This window comes from Triticum dicoccoides, chromosome 4A (assembly GCF_002162155.2).
Source record: "Triticum dicoccoides isolate Atlit2015 ecotype Zavitan chromosome 4A, WEW_v2.0, whole genome shotgun sequence".
Lineage (NCBI taxonomy): Eukaryota > Viridiplantae > Streptophyta > Magnoliopsida > Poales > Poaceae > Triticum > Triticum dicoccoides.
This window is the reverse complement of record NC_041386.1, coordinates 139,477,702-139,491,112: the sequence shown is the minus strand read 5'-3', so window position 1 is coordinate 139,491,112 and position 13,411 is coordinate 139,477,702. Positions and strand designations below refer to the sequence as shown.

Here is a 13,411-nt window from a genome sequence, read left to right as displayed (position 1 = left end):
ACAGTGGGGATAACCTCATCGCAACCAACTTGCTTTTATTACTTGCCTCTCTCCCTATTCTATGTCCGGCACTCGTACCATTAATTAAAAGGAAAAAAAATCTCGAGTTAATCCGATCCGAGCAACCCGGCCGGCCGGCGTAGGAGTTAGATGAGACATAGTTATTTCTCACTTACTCCGTAGATGAGAGCAAGACACACCCAGTATTGCGCTATGCATCCGTCTAGCTAGTAAGCAATGATATTACCCCAGCCAGCATGGTGAAATAATGGAATTTAGTAATCATTAACCATCGTGTTCGTGTGGGTGTGGATTAGTCCGCTTTATTAGCAAGTGTAATAATGGAGAACAGATCAAACAAGCAAGAGGCCGGCTGGTCTCTTCGTGCAAGTTGGCCAATTTGCTCCAAAATTAAAAGGAAACCAATTAATTGAACAGATCAAAGGACAACCTCCTCCATGCAAGTTGGCCAATTTGCTCCGGAATTTAAACCCTTAGAGTACAAATCAATCAATTAACAAAACAAAGAGCAGACGCAAGTATACATTTGGAAAACACAAGTGGGAGATACATATGTGCAACCTGTGCAAGTTGGCTCACGTTCTAAAAAAAGAACAAGTTGCTTGTGCCTCACTGGGTCTATTATATATACGCCTCTACCCCCGTCGGCCTCCTCCCCAACCCCTACCTTCGAAAGATATTCCACCGGCCGGCAGCACACGGCAAGAAAAGGACGACGAGCGCCAGGGAGATCACCGAGACTCGACGCACCATGCCGTGCATCCCGGCGTCCAGCCCCAGCATCCAGCACCACAACCACCACCACAGAGTCCTAGCAGGCGTCGGCATGGGGTGCGGCGCGGAGGCGGTCGTGGCCGCGGCCGGGACGGCAGGGATGAGGTGCAGGGAGCACGACTGCGAGGTCCCGGCGGAGGTGGCGCGGCACCACGAGCACGCGGAGCCGGGGTCCGGCCAGTGCTGCTCCGCGGTGGTGCAGCACGTGGCGGCGCCCGCGGCGGCGGTGTGGTCCGTGGTGCGCCGGTTCGACCAGCCGCAGGCGTACAAGCGGTTCGTCCGCAGCTGCGCCCTGGTGGCCGGTGACGGCGGCGTGGGCACGCTCCGCGAGGTGCACGTCGTGTCGGGCCTCCCCGCGGCGTCCAGCCGCGAGCGGCTCGAGATCCTGGACGACGAGAGCCACGTGCTCAGCTTCCGCGTCGTCGGCGGGGAGCACCGGCTCAAGAACTACCTCTCCGTCACCACCGTGCACCCATCCCCGGCCGCGCCGTCCAGCGCCACCGTCGTCGTGGAGTCGTACGTCGTGGACGTGCCCGCGGGCAACACGACCGAGGACACCCGCGTGTTCATCGACACCATCGTCAAGTGCAACCTCCAGTCGCTGGCCAAGACCGCCGAGAAGGTCGCCGCCGTGTCGTGAGGCCTCCACCCCCTCCCTGGATGCGATCGATCCTTTTTTTCCCGGGCTGGATGGATGTGTGTTTCTTCGGCGCGTGAGCATTTTTTCTCCCCACTTGGTTCTCCTCGTCACATTTGACCATCTTGTTTCCTCTTCTTCTTTTTTCGCTCGTTGTTGTGAGATGCATGCCCCTCTCCTCCCTTGTCCAAAGATTCAAGAATGACAAGTATCATTGATAGACTTCAAATTCACTGCATGTTTGAGTTGCTCTCTGTATATATGTGGTATAGATCTGTTCTCGTGTACACGCAAAGTATATTCATCGACATCGGATGTTCATTCGTTTGTCAAGTTTACTCGATCCCTAGTGTTGTTGAGCATAGCTAATCAAGAACAATACTACAATGTTATATATCATGGTGGATCGAGCTTGTTAAACTGCACGTGCATCGGTAGCCAGCACAAGAAATAATGATGAATTTTCGATCCATGGTATGGTATGTGTGTCTCCTAGCTGGTTGTCAGATGACCAATTTATTGCATCACATACATATATACTTATATAGAAATCTTAATCTAGCCATTACAGTACAGTCGCCAACCAATCGACCGATAACTTTGTTCTCTTTGATCATATGATCTGCCGCGCAGAGCTGTCATGCGCCGGCAGATGCTCCAAATTAATTAAACTAAGCGGCCGATGCATGAACCATGATAACCATGATCTCTCCTACGACAATGTATAAACCATGATGAAGAATAGAGCAAATGTTATGAATCCACGAAGAAATCTGTGTGATGACCACTTGCATGACGGCGATTTTGTCCGCTCTATAGGAGAAGGACGTTTCTGAGACGAAAAATATAGTTCCGGGGTGCTCAGCAGGAAGGTGCAGTTCAGACCACTTGGGGCTCAACTTGCGTGCGATTAAATCAATCACGTCCCTCTCCTCGCGTCTCGATGCTCCCTCGAGTAGCATTAGTTTTTCCGTTTGATCCTCTGATTAAGATGTCGATGCCTCCTCCCTACCGCGCGCCCGTCCGTCCAACTTGCGCTCCGTCGCCTCTCGACCGATCGTTGGCTCCGGCTACTTGCCATAGAAAAATGAGAGCAACAGCGAGGAGCGGGGCATATTTGACGTGGATGGTTAATTAACTAACACAAGTGGATTAACTTGCGCGCCTGCATGCTGACAGGTCACTTAATTACCTGCTGCCAGGTTCCTCGCCTTTGCTTTTTCCATACATCGATCGACTAGTAGTAGGTGTAGTTTAATTCCAAGTTGAAATTCGTTGGATGCTTCCACTTGCTTCATGAGCCCGGCGGCTAAATTTCATCCCTTTGAAAGATATGTATATGATACAAATATGGGTGAATTCCGTATATGCCACTCAAAACTTGTCCGTACCCCTATCTGCCATTGGCAATTTCCCTCTGTTAAATATGCCACCGAAAATTTGTACCGTGTACAGATATGCCACTATGGCCAGTTTGACGGTTAGTTGACCGTCAAGTGGAAGGTGAAAAGACAATTTTGCCCCCGACCTACACTGTAGCAACAGAACGACACTGCAGCGTCTGATGCACTCTAGCGCCCACTTTTTAAAAAATGTGAATATCTGTACCGCCCACTTTTTTCAAATTTTGTTCACTTAGAAAAAATGTCCGCAATATCGGAGCCTGCTGTAGCAACAATTACTGTAGCGCACGATTTTTTAAAAATTGTGCCGCCCACTTTTTTCAAATTTTGTTCACTTTTAGAAAACAATTGTTCGCAACACAGGCTCCGTAGCAGTAATTGTTCACTTTTAAAAAATTATTATAAAAAAATGTTCGCAATATAGAAGGACACATTTTTTAAAAAAAGCATGCGCTACAGTAATTGTTACTACAGTACGTCGCTCGCTGCACTAGTTGCTCCAGTACTGGACGCGAAAGTATTCTGCACAGTGCACCGAATGCTACAGTACTGGATCGATAAAGTTGGTGCTGCAGTGCACAAGAACGCCCAGGGGCAAAAACGTCTTGTCACCTTCCACTTGACAGTCAACTAACAGTCAAACTGGCCATAATGGCATATCTATACGTGGTGCAAATTTTCGATGGCATATTTGACACAGGGAAATTTCCAATGGCAGATGAGGATACGGGCAAGTTTTGAGTGGCATATACGGAATTCACCCTACAAATATACCAGTAGTTGTACATACAACATACAAAAACAATGTTAAAACGTGTATGAAGCAAGGGTACAATACATCTCAAAATACCGATAATATCCCTATCAATTACTTTTTTTTTTGCCGAAACGCGCAAGAGAATTGCGCTTTGCTTCGTTAAGAGAGAAAGGTTTTAATACAACAGGTTACAACAGAAGACGAAGGCCCTTGATGTAGCTCACACCACTTCCACTAACACACGAAGAAATCAAAGCCGATTACTCCGAGCACCCACGGATAAACCCACATTGGCCTTGAAGTGCTATGCAAGTGACCAAATCCTCTATTCGCTGTCAATCTTCGCCGCGACGACACTTTCCGCTACCAAGATGTTATCAAATACCCACTTGTTCCTCTCTTTCCGGAACAAATGTATGGTTAGAATGAAGAGTGAGCTCGGCTCGCTCCTCCGTGGCTGAGGTGTACTCCCACTTACATCTGCGCATCACTCAACCAAATTGGCCTGAGGAATAGGGATGCGACTCTCCCGGACCCGAGCTCTAAGCACAGAGAACCACACTGTTCGAAAGAATAGGAGACGATGCAACGTTTCAGGGGCTTGCAGACAAAGAGGGGCAACAAGGCTGATGAGGCAGGCCCCTACTTACGATGTGGTCTCAAGTCCAGCAGTGGTTGTGAAGCACCAGCCAAGCAAAAAACTTCAACTTTGACGGGGCGTGAGAGCTCCAAACCTCCTGAGTAACCGGCATCAGCATAAGACTATGGCAGAATGCGCGATATGTGATCCTCGATGAGTAGGAACCATCCTTTATCCAGATCCAATGAAAGGAATCATGTCGAACTCGCGCGCCTGCGTCTGAATATGCACCCACAAGAGCCATAATTGAATGATCATGGAGATCGAAAATTGTGCTTTAATCTGGCCAATTCACTTGTCAAGCAGCAAACCATCGTGCATTGAACAGTTCACTTGAATGGAGATTGGCTCAACACGCACAATGTTAGGTGCTATCTCTGCCGTTGTGGCTCCACCAATCCATCCATCTCTAGCAATCCATCTATCTAACCAGAATACAGTGGTGCGCCCATTGCCAATAGTGCAGACAGTCGAAACAAAGAACATGGTTGTGCGTTAGAGGAAAGTAACACTTGAAAGCCATGCCAAGGGTGATCCGGGTCAACCCTGGAGAGCCAATTCCAGCAAACACGCAGCTCAGCATTGAGCCAACATAGAATGTGAATTCTTAGACCGCCAAATTCAGTTGGCCGTCAAACTACTTCTCAGGCCACCTTGCAGTGACTGCCTCTTGCATCCAACAAGCCCTTTCATAAGAAACTTCTGCAGATATATTGGGATTATGAAAAATCCAAGGCGATAGATCCATAGAGAGCATATGATAAATTGTCGTGGTTAGCACGAATGTGACCACACCTTCCATAGCTCAACTAATTTGCTATCTGTTCAATAAGTTGTCGAAGCTCCACCATTTAGAGATTGTGTGGGGCCAAAGTCATCCCCTGGTATTGAAATGAAAAATTCCCACTCGAGCATGGGAGAGCAGGCAAAAATTCCCCTAGATCATCTACAGAGCATCGGATGGGAATGATCATACTTTTTTGTAGATTTACTTGCAGCCGAGATGTTTCTCCAAATGTATAAAAATCATCCTTGATTACTACCATATCATGCTCAGTCGGACGTGTGAATAACACTACATCATTCGCATATAAGGCTAGCCTATGTTTGATGCTAATGTCAGCAATTACTATACTTTCACAAGGTCAATATGGATTTTGCACTTGGTGGAAATAAGAAAGTAAATAATGCCGATGTTAAACATGATGATAAAAGAGAAACATATTATTATGAAAATAATAATCCTACCCGGGAGTCTCATCCGGTCCTATACATTGTGTCTACATGGTAATCTGTCAAGGCGTAACAGCAAGTTCAAGCAACTACATATAATCAAGGGAAAACTTTGTTTTTGCCACTCTAGCTTTTGCCTACTTTGCTTATGCCACTCTAGAATGACATATCACTTTTGCCACTCTTAGTTTCTGGCAATACATCACAAATGCCATTCTGTGGCAAAAGAAATAACTTTTCATTTCACTTTTGCCACTCTTAAATTTTGACAATGTATCACAATTGCCACTCTAAAATTATCGCTTTTGCCACGGAATGGCAGTTGTGATGTATTGTCAAAAACTAAGAGTGGTAAAAGTGAAATGTCAAATTCTAGAGTGGCATAAGCAAAGTGGTCAAAAGCTAGAGTGGCAAAATCAAAGTTTTCCCCATAATCAATGAGTCAAAGAAGAGAGAATATATAAAGATAAAATTAAATGAAGTTCCGTGATAAAATGATCCCATCATGGTGGGAATATGAGAGGATTTGGTCCATCGTAGGCTTTCACTCTCTCAGGTAGTCCACCATTGACCAATAGACCAGTTTTGACCAATGTACTCTTTCACCTACCACCACCATGGGCAACTTTGGTTTTTTCAAGGACCCCTAGCCAGTATAGTCCCCAATGGACATGTATTCATATTCACGCTCACTTGAATAAAGCAAGGAGGGTGCAAGTGTCGGAATCATGGCTCCGCAGACCCAAGGAAGGTTCGAACTCTGGGGCGTATGTGAAGAACTCAACCTCACCAGCCAGCCAGTTCATCGCTCCCACGGCCTATCTTGATGAACAAGGAAGAAAACATACACATCAGTTTACCTAGGTTCGAGCCACCTTGCGATGTAATACCCTACTCCTGCTTTGGGGAGAATTGGCCGCACGAGGGGCTGAGGATGAACTAGTACAGAGGAAGGGCAACCTCACGAGGTCTGTTCTAGTGCAGGTGTGAGCAAGGGAGGTCTCTCTCCTTCTACGGTGGTGGCTAAGCTATATTTATAGTGGCCTTGGTCCTCTTCCTCCAAACGAAGGCGGGAAGGGATCCCACAACGGCCAATTTTGAAGGGGGACAAGAAGTACATCCTATCCTGACGAAAGGTGGTCTTCGCCTGCAAAGCTTCTGGTCGTGACACCGCAGTGGGCTCGGTGATGACATCCGTCCTGCCGTCCTGGCGGTCTTGGTCTTGTTTCACGGGAATGGAAACCTTTGAGTGATTCCTCGGGACCCCGCGCCTGCGCTTGCCACCTTAGCACCAAAGAGGAAACCTGCCGCTCTGTGGTCGCAGGCACCCGCCTGGCCTTGGTCGTCATGGCCGGCGTCACCTCAACCTCATGAGGTGGGCGCCTACATAGGAATCTTTGCTCCTTGGTAGCTCCTCCAGAAGACTTGACGTCGTCCGCCTCGCGAGGCTTGGCCCCTCATGAGGGTCTTGTCTTGCTGGTGTTGAAGATGGGCCATACCAGGCCGTCGATGGAGCCAAGCCGTGGGCTGCAAGCAGGCAAGTCGGGGTACCCTGGTTCCTAGAACACCGACAGTAGCCCCCGGGTCCAAGGCGCGCTCGAACTTGGCTTCGAGGCGAAGCCAACGGGCAAGGGCGATGCGCCGTGGGACCTAATCGCCTGTGGGCCCAGCCGACGCATGGTGCTTGATGGGACGTGGGCGTATCCACTTCCCCACACCGCCTTGACAACTGCCCGACTTGACAACTGCCTGCTGCATGCAACAAAAAACCATCATTACTCGGAATCATGGGAGGCCGGCGGTTGGCCTCCCTCTGGCTATAAATGGGAGAGGGGGCGGAGCCCCTAGCTCGTCTTCATCTTCTCGCCTCTTGATACTTCTTCTTTCCCTCTGTCCCGCCATCTTGCCAAAGCTTCCATGGTGCCAGTGAGGAGGCTTTCCGCCATGGATAAGGGAAAGGCTCCCAAGGAGGGGCCAAGCTTGCCCCGCCCAAGAGAGATCGCGGGCGCCCCTGCAAGCACGTTGCGATGCTGGCGGTGGCTCCTCAAGGGTGCGGGTGCACCCCTTTAAAGATGGATGCCGCCTCCGGAAGCCGCGGAGGTGCTTATTCCTGCGGCGGGAGCTGCCGCGGCCGGGGGGCCCTGGCGATGGGGGAAGGCATGCAGCCACCATTCGGCCACCGCGCCCGCACTCCCACTCACCCGGCACGTCCCCGGAGTTCGTGGTGTGGTTGGAGAGGCCTGCAGGCATCTGGTTCCAGGGGACCCGCTGCTGGCCAGGGGACCCGGCAGGCCTTCAATGCAGGCCGACGGCTGCAGTAGCAAGGCCTCGTGGGTGGAAGTCGAGGTCACCGCCGCCGACAACGTGTTCCTGGACCACATGTGGCAGTTGTTCGCCCGCGCGCGTGACTTGCATGGGAGGTGCACCCTCCACTTCAGGTATGACAGCGCTGCGACCCTCTATGTCAAGGTCTTCAAGGAAGACGGCCGGCGCCTGGGGTGCTGCCCGGAGAACGACAACAACGACGACGACAGCAGGAGGGACGACACCATCACTAGCGGTGAGCTTGCCCTTGGCGACGATCGCGCCGCCTGCAGCAGCGGTGGCTCCCCATCTGGGGAGAGCACAAGCGACGACGACCACGGCGAGCCGCCGTGCCGCCGGGCTCGGACTAGGGATGGTGACGAGCCGCTTCACCGACGTGCCCCAGTGAAGCAGGAGGAGTGCTCTGACTGAGCTCAAGCATCGCTGGCGCCGGGCCTCAAGAGACGTTGTAGTCACACGATTTGCTTTTGTTTCTTTCTTTTCCCTGCATTGAAAAAAAGTAGAAGGCCCCGTCGAGGAATGTAATGAACTATGGCGCCTGCGCTGTTATCATTTTTCATATTGCATCGCGATATCCACGTTGCTGCTAATTATGATCGGGGTGGCTTAGCTTAGTATGCTTGTGGTAGAATCCTTTGCCGTGGGGGTGTGCCTCTCCAAGACTCGGATTTCCTGTACGCCCCTCATTCTTGAAGATTCAGAGGTCGCCAAGCCTTAGGAGGCACCCTACAACTGCAAGATTAAGAAAATTAACCTCCGGAGATGTCACACCCTGGGTGAGCCCCCGAGCGTGGGCTCGCCCCCGCTGGCATGTTACGTCGCGATGCTCGGAGGCACATACTCAAAATGGGGCATTCGTGCCCGCAAGCTCGGTCAAGAGCATCGCGCGAGGATAAACACGCCAAAGGCCAGGACACTAAGGCCTTGGCGAGGTGTGTTCGCGGGCGGGACCGAGCGCAGACTGTGCCCAGACCCCGCGCGCGAGACGCATGAGGAAGAGCAACGGGCAACTGCCACTCTTCCCGAGGCAAGACCTGGAAGAGCGAACGATGCAAGGAGAAATATTTCTCAACCCTCTCAAAAAGGAGATGCAAAAACTTCAAATTTCATTCAAGAAGTTGCAAACTAGCTACAGAAAACAAGAAAAAGAACAGCCGCGTCCGACACCTATACTAGTATTCTTGTCTTCCCACCAGTGCAGAGCATGGGGCCTCCACTAGGACGTGTGTGGGAGCCCCCGTGAGGCCCAGGGGCGACACTCGGGAGACTCCGGGGCGTGTACAGCCCCAACTCATTATTACATGAGAGTCTCATGAGCGGAGACCTTGGTCATGGATAGAATTTCCGGAGATGCTGAATGTTCCGGGCATTCTGGATGGGGACCCCGTCCTGCGTCTCCAGGCGCGCGGCGCCATGCCTGGAGACACGAGCAATCCTGAACGGGCCCTCCCACATGTGTGGGAGCTTGTGAAGCCCCTCCTTAGAGAGCACCCGCCTCAGGACGAGGTCACCCACCTCGAGGGTCCTGGAGCGGATGCTACGACAGTGGTACCGCCGCAGCGCCTGCTGGTACCTTGACGCACAGAGTGAGGCATGGAGGCGGTGCTCCTCCCCTCGCACGAGGTCCATCCCCCATGAGGCATCCTGGCATGCCTCGTCAAACGCCAAGACCCGCGGGGAGCGATGCTTGACCTCATGAGGGAGGACCGCCTCAGCCCCGTAGACATGGAAGAACAGGGTCTCTCCCGTGGGCTTGGTCCCAATGGTGCGGATGGACCACAACACGGACTGGAGCTCGTTGAGCCAGCCCCTGCCGCATGCCTCAAGTTTCTTCTTGAAGCTCCTTGCCTTGAGGCCCCTCAATACCTCCGCGTTAGTGCGCTCGGCCTGGCCGTTGCTCCGTGGGTGCGTGATAACCCACAAGTATAGGGGATCGTTTGTAGCCTTCTAGGATGAATAAGAGTGTCGAACCCAACGAGGAGCTAAAGGCAGAACAAATATTCCCTCAAGTTCTATCGACCACCGATACAACTTTACGCACACTTGACGTTTGCTTTACCGGAAACAAGTATGAAAATAGTTTGTAGGAGTGATGCTATAACTACTTTGCAAGAACAAAACTAGAAGTAATTTGCAAGATAATAAAAGTTAGGTGTTTAGTAAAAGGTTTTGTGTCAACAAGAAAGTTATTTGTCCCTAGGCAATCGATAACAAGTATCGGTAATCATTCTTGTAATTTTATATGAGGGAGAGGCATGAGCTAATATACTTTCTCTACTTGGATCATATGCACTTATGGTTGGAACTCTAGCAAGCATCCACAACTACTAAAGATCAATAAGGTCGTGAAACCCAACCATAGCATTAAGTATCAAGTCCTCTTTACTCCCATACGCCATAACCCACCTACTCGGGTTTAAGTTTCTGTCACTCTCGCAACCCACCATAAGCAAATCATGAACATATTGCAACACCCTACATCGGGGGCCCCTTATGTTTGCACGAGAACGGAGGGCACCATAGGGCAACATAGGGATGGCAATGGGTAGGGTATGGGCGGGTATGACCTTTTTCTGCCCAAACCCATACCCAAATCTTTTTTCTGTACCCACCCATTTCATTATTCATGGGCACAAATTGGTACCCATGCCCATACCCATCGGGTATCTTATACCCAATGGGTATCTGGTTGGTACAATATATAACATTGGCATGATAAAGGTAAGACAAGAAAAGGTACCATATATAACATTGGCATGATAAAGGTAAGACAAGAAAATGGCCTAAAACTGAAGTTAGGTACTCGGGCATCATAATCTGGTTTGCACTTACATCACAATTTCATAATGATGATTGACACACAAATGTCTTAATCTCCATTACAAACTAACTTTGAAAAAAAATCAACTTTGTGAACTTGCAAGGCTAATACTGTAGGTTTATCTGGATATATTAGGGTTTATTTTTTTATTAATTTTTCTGGGTATCTATTGGGTTACCCATGGGTATAATTTCATACCCATACCCTACCCATGCATTTTGCGAGTATGGATACCCACTACCCATGGGTATGAAATGGTACAAAGTCTCACCCATGCCCACTATTTTCGGGTAGGGTACCCGCGGGTACCCATACCCATGGGAAAAACTGCCATCCCTAGGACAACACCATAATAAAATATACAAGCATACCAACCAAGATCACGATTAACCCACAGGACAAAACAGATCTACTCAAACTTCATAGGATAACCATAGATCATTGGGAAATAATATATGGAGTTGAGCACCATGTTTAAGTAGAGATTACAGTGGGGGAAAGAGGTGTTACACTGCTGCATAGAGGGGGAGAGAGTTGGTGTTGACGGTAGCAAGATTGTTGATGTAGATCGCCGTCTCGATCGTTGCCCCGGCGGCACTCCGGCGCCACCGGAAGCGAGGGGGAGAGAGCCCCCCTCCTCATTCTTCTTCTTCCTTGGCCTCCACCAAGATGGGAGGAGAGTTCCCCCTTCTGGTCCTTGGTTTCCATGGTGGTGGAGGGGCGGGAGCCCCTCCGAGATTGGATCTCCCTCTCTGTTCTCTTCTGTTTCGTGCTCTCCACATCTGACCAAAAACCGTTTCTTATATTTCGGAGATCTGTAACTCCGATTGTGCTGAGATTTTAACATGATTTTTTTTCGGATATAAGCTTCCTTGCACCCGAAGTAAAGGTCCAACCGACGTACGAGGTGAGCACAACCCACCACGGCACGCCTGGCTCCTCTGGCGTGCCCTGGTGGGTTGTGCCCACCACAGGCCTCCGTTTGCGGTTATTCCAACTCCCAAAAATCACATATATTCCAAAATAATTCTCCGTGAAATTTTATTGCATTTGGACTTCGTTTGATATGGATACTCTGCGGTACAAAAAACATGCAGAAAACACTGACACTTGGCACTGGATCAATAGGTTATAGTCCAATAAATCATATAAAAAGTTGCCAAAAGTATGTAAAACTTGTATAATGTTGGCATGAAACAATAAAAAATTATAGATACAACAGAGACGTATCAGCATCCCCAAGCTTAATTCCTGCTCGTCCTTGAGCAGGTAAATGATAAAAAAGATAATTTTTGATGTGGAATGCTACCTAGCATAAACTTGATCATATGTCTAGTCATGGCATGAATATTAAGACATAAGTGATTCAAAGCAATAGTCTATAATTTGACATAAAGACATCAATACTCAGGCATCCCCATAAACAATCATGTCTTTCAAAATATCAATGCTAAAGAAAGCTATCCCTACAAAATCATATAGTCTTGTCATGCTCTGTCTTCTTAACACAAAGTATTTATCATGCACAACCCCGATGACAAGCCGAGCAATTGGTTCATACTTTTTAATGCGCTTCAGCTTTTTCAACTCTCACGCAGTACATGAGCGCAAGCCATGGATATAACACTACGGGTGGAATAGAGTATGATGATAGGGGTAAATATAGAGAAGACAAAAAGTAAGAAAGTCTCACATCGATGCGGCTAACCAACGGGCTATGGAGATGCCCATCAATTGATATCAATGCGAGGAGTAGGGATTGCTATGCAACGAATGCACTAAGAGCTATAAGTGTATGAAAGCTCAATATGAAAACTAAGTGGGTGTGCATCTAATCCTATAATGAAAAATCCCCACTAGTATATGAAAGTGACAACATAGGAGACTCCAAATGAAAAACATGGTGGTACTGAAGCACAAGTGTGGTAAAGGATACTAACAATGCCCCTTCTCTCTTTGTTTATATTTTTTTATTTTTTTTATTTTTTTCTTTTTATTTCCTTTTTTCCCTTTTTTCTCTCATTGTCCGGAGTCTCATCCCGACTTTTGGGGGAATCATAGTCTTCATCATCCTTTCCTCACTGGGGCACTGCTCTAAAAATGAATAATGATGATCATCACACTTCTATTTAATTATAACTCAAAAGAAAATAAAAATTACAACTCGATACCTATGACAAAGTATGACCCTATATGAATGCCCCTGGCATGTACCAGGATGTGAAATGATCTAGCGTAACATGTATGATAAATGATGAATGGTGGCTGAGCCACAACTACTATGTCAGTTATATGATCATGCAAAGCAATATGAAAATGAATGCTCAAGTCATCAAACGGAAGTGGTGGAAGTTGCATGGCAATATATCTCAAAATGGCCATGGAAAAGCCATAATAGGTAGGTATGGTGGCTGTTTTGAGGAAGATGTAATAAGGCTTATGTGTGATAGAGCGTATCATATCACGGGGTTTGGATGCACCTTTGTAGTTTGCACTACGTCTCGATGTAAGAAAGGGCAATGCACGGTACTGTAGAGGCTAGAAAATTTCAAAAAGGTAAGAGTGCATATAATCCATGGACTCACATTAGTCATAAATAACTCATATACTTGTTGAAAAAAAATTATTAGCCCTCGAAGCAAAGTACTACTACGCATGCCCCTAGGGGATAGATTGGTAGGAAAATTCCATCGCTCGTCCCCGACCGCCACTCATAAGGAAGACAATCAATAATAAATCATGCTCCAACTTCATAGGATAACGAGAGACTATACGTGCATGCTTCGGGAATCACAAACCT

General features: G+C 48.4%; 1 protein-coding gene across 1 annotated transcript; it reads left to right on the top strand.

Moving 5' to 3' along the window:
* The first annotated feature begins 681 nt into the window (after positions 1-681).
* On the top strand, positions 682-1,775 carry LOC119285436 (abscisic acid receptor PYL4-like). The gene has a single exon (XM_037564707.1). The coding sequence runs from the start codon at positions 773-775 to the stop codon at positions 1,433-1,435; it is 663 nt and encodes a 220-aa protein (XP_037420604.1). The 5' UTR covers positions 682-772; the 3' UTR covers positions 1,436-1,775.
* Positions 1,776-13,411: the final 11,636 nt, after the last annotated feature.

Bases quoted from the DNA above. Each gene is read 5' to 3' on its own strand.
- LOC119285436 (XM_037564707.1), top strand. From the start codon at position 773: ATGCCGTGCATCCCGGCGTCCAGCCCCAGCATCCAGCACCACAACCAC.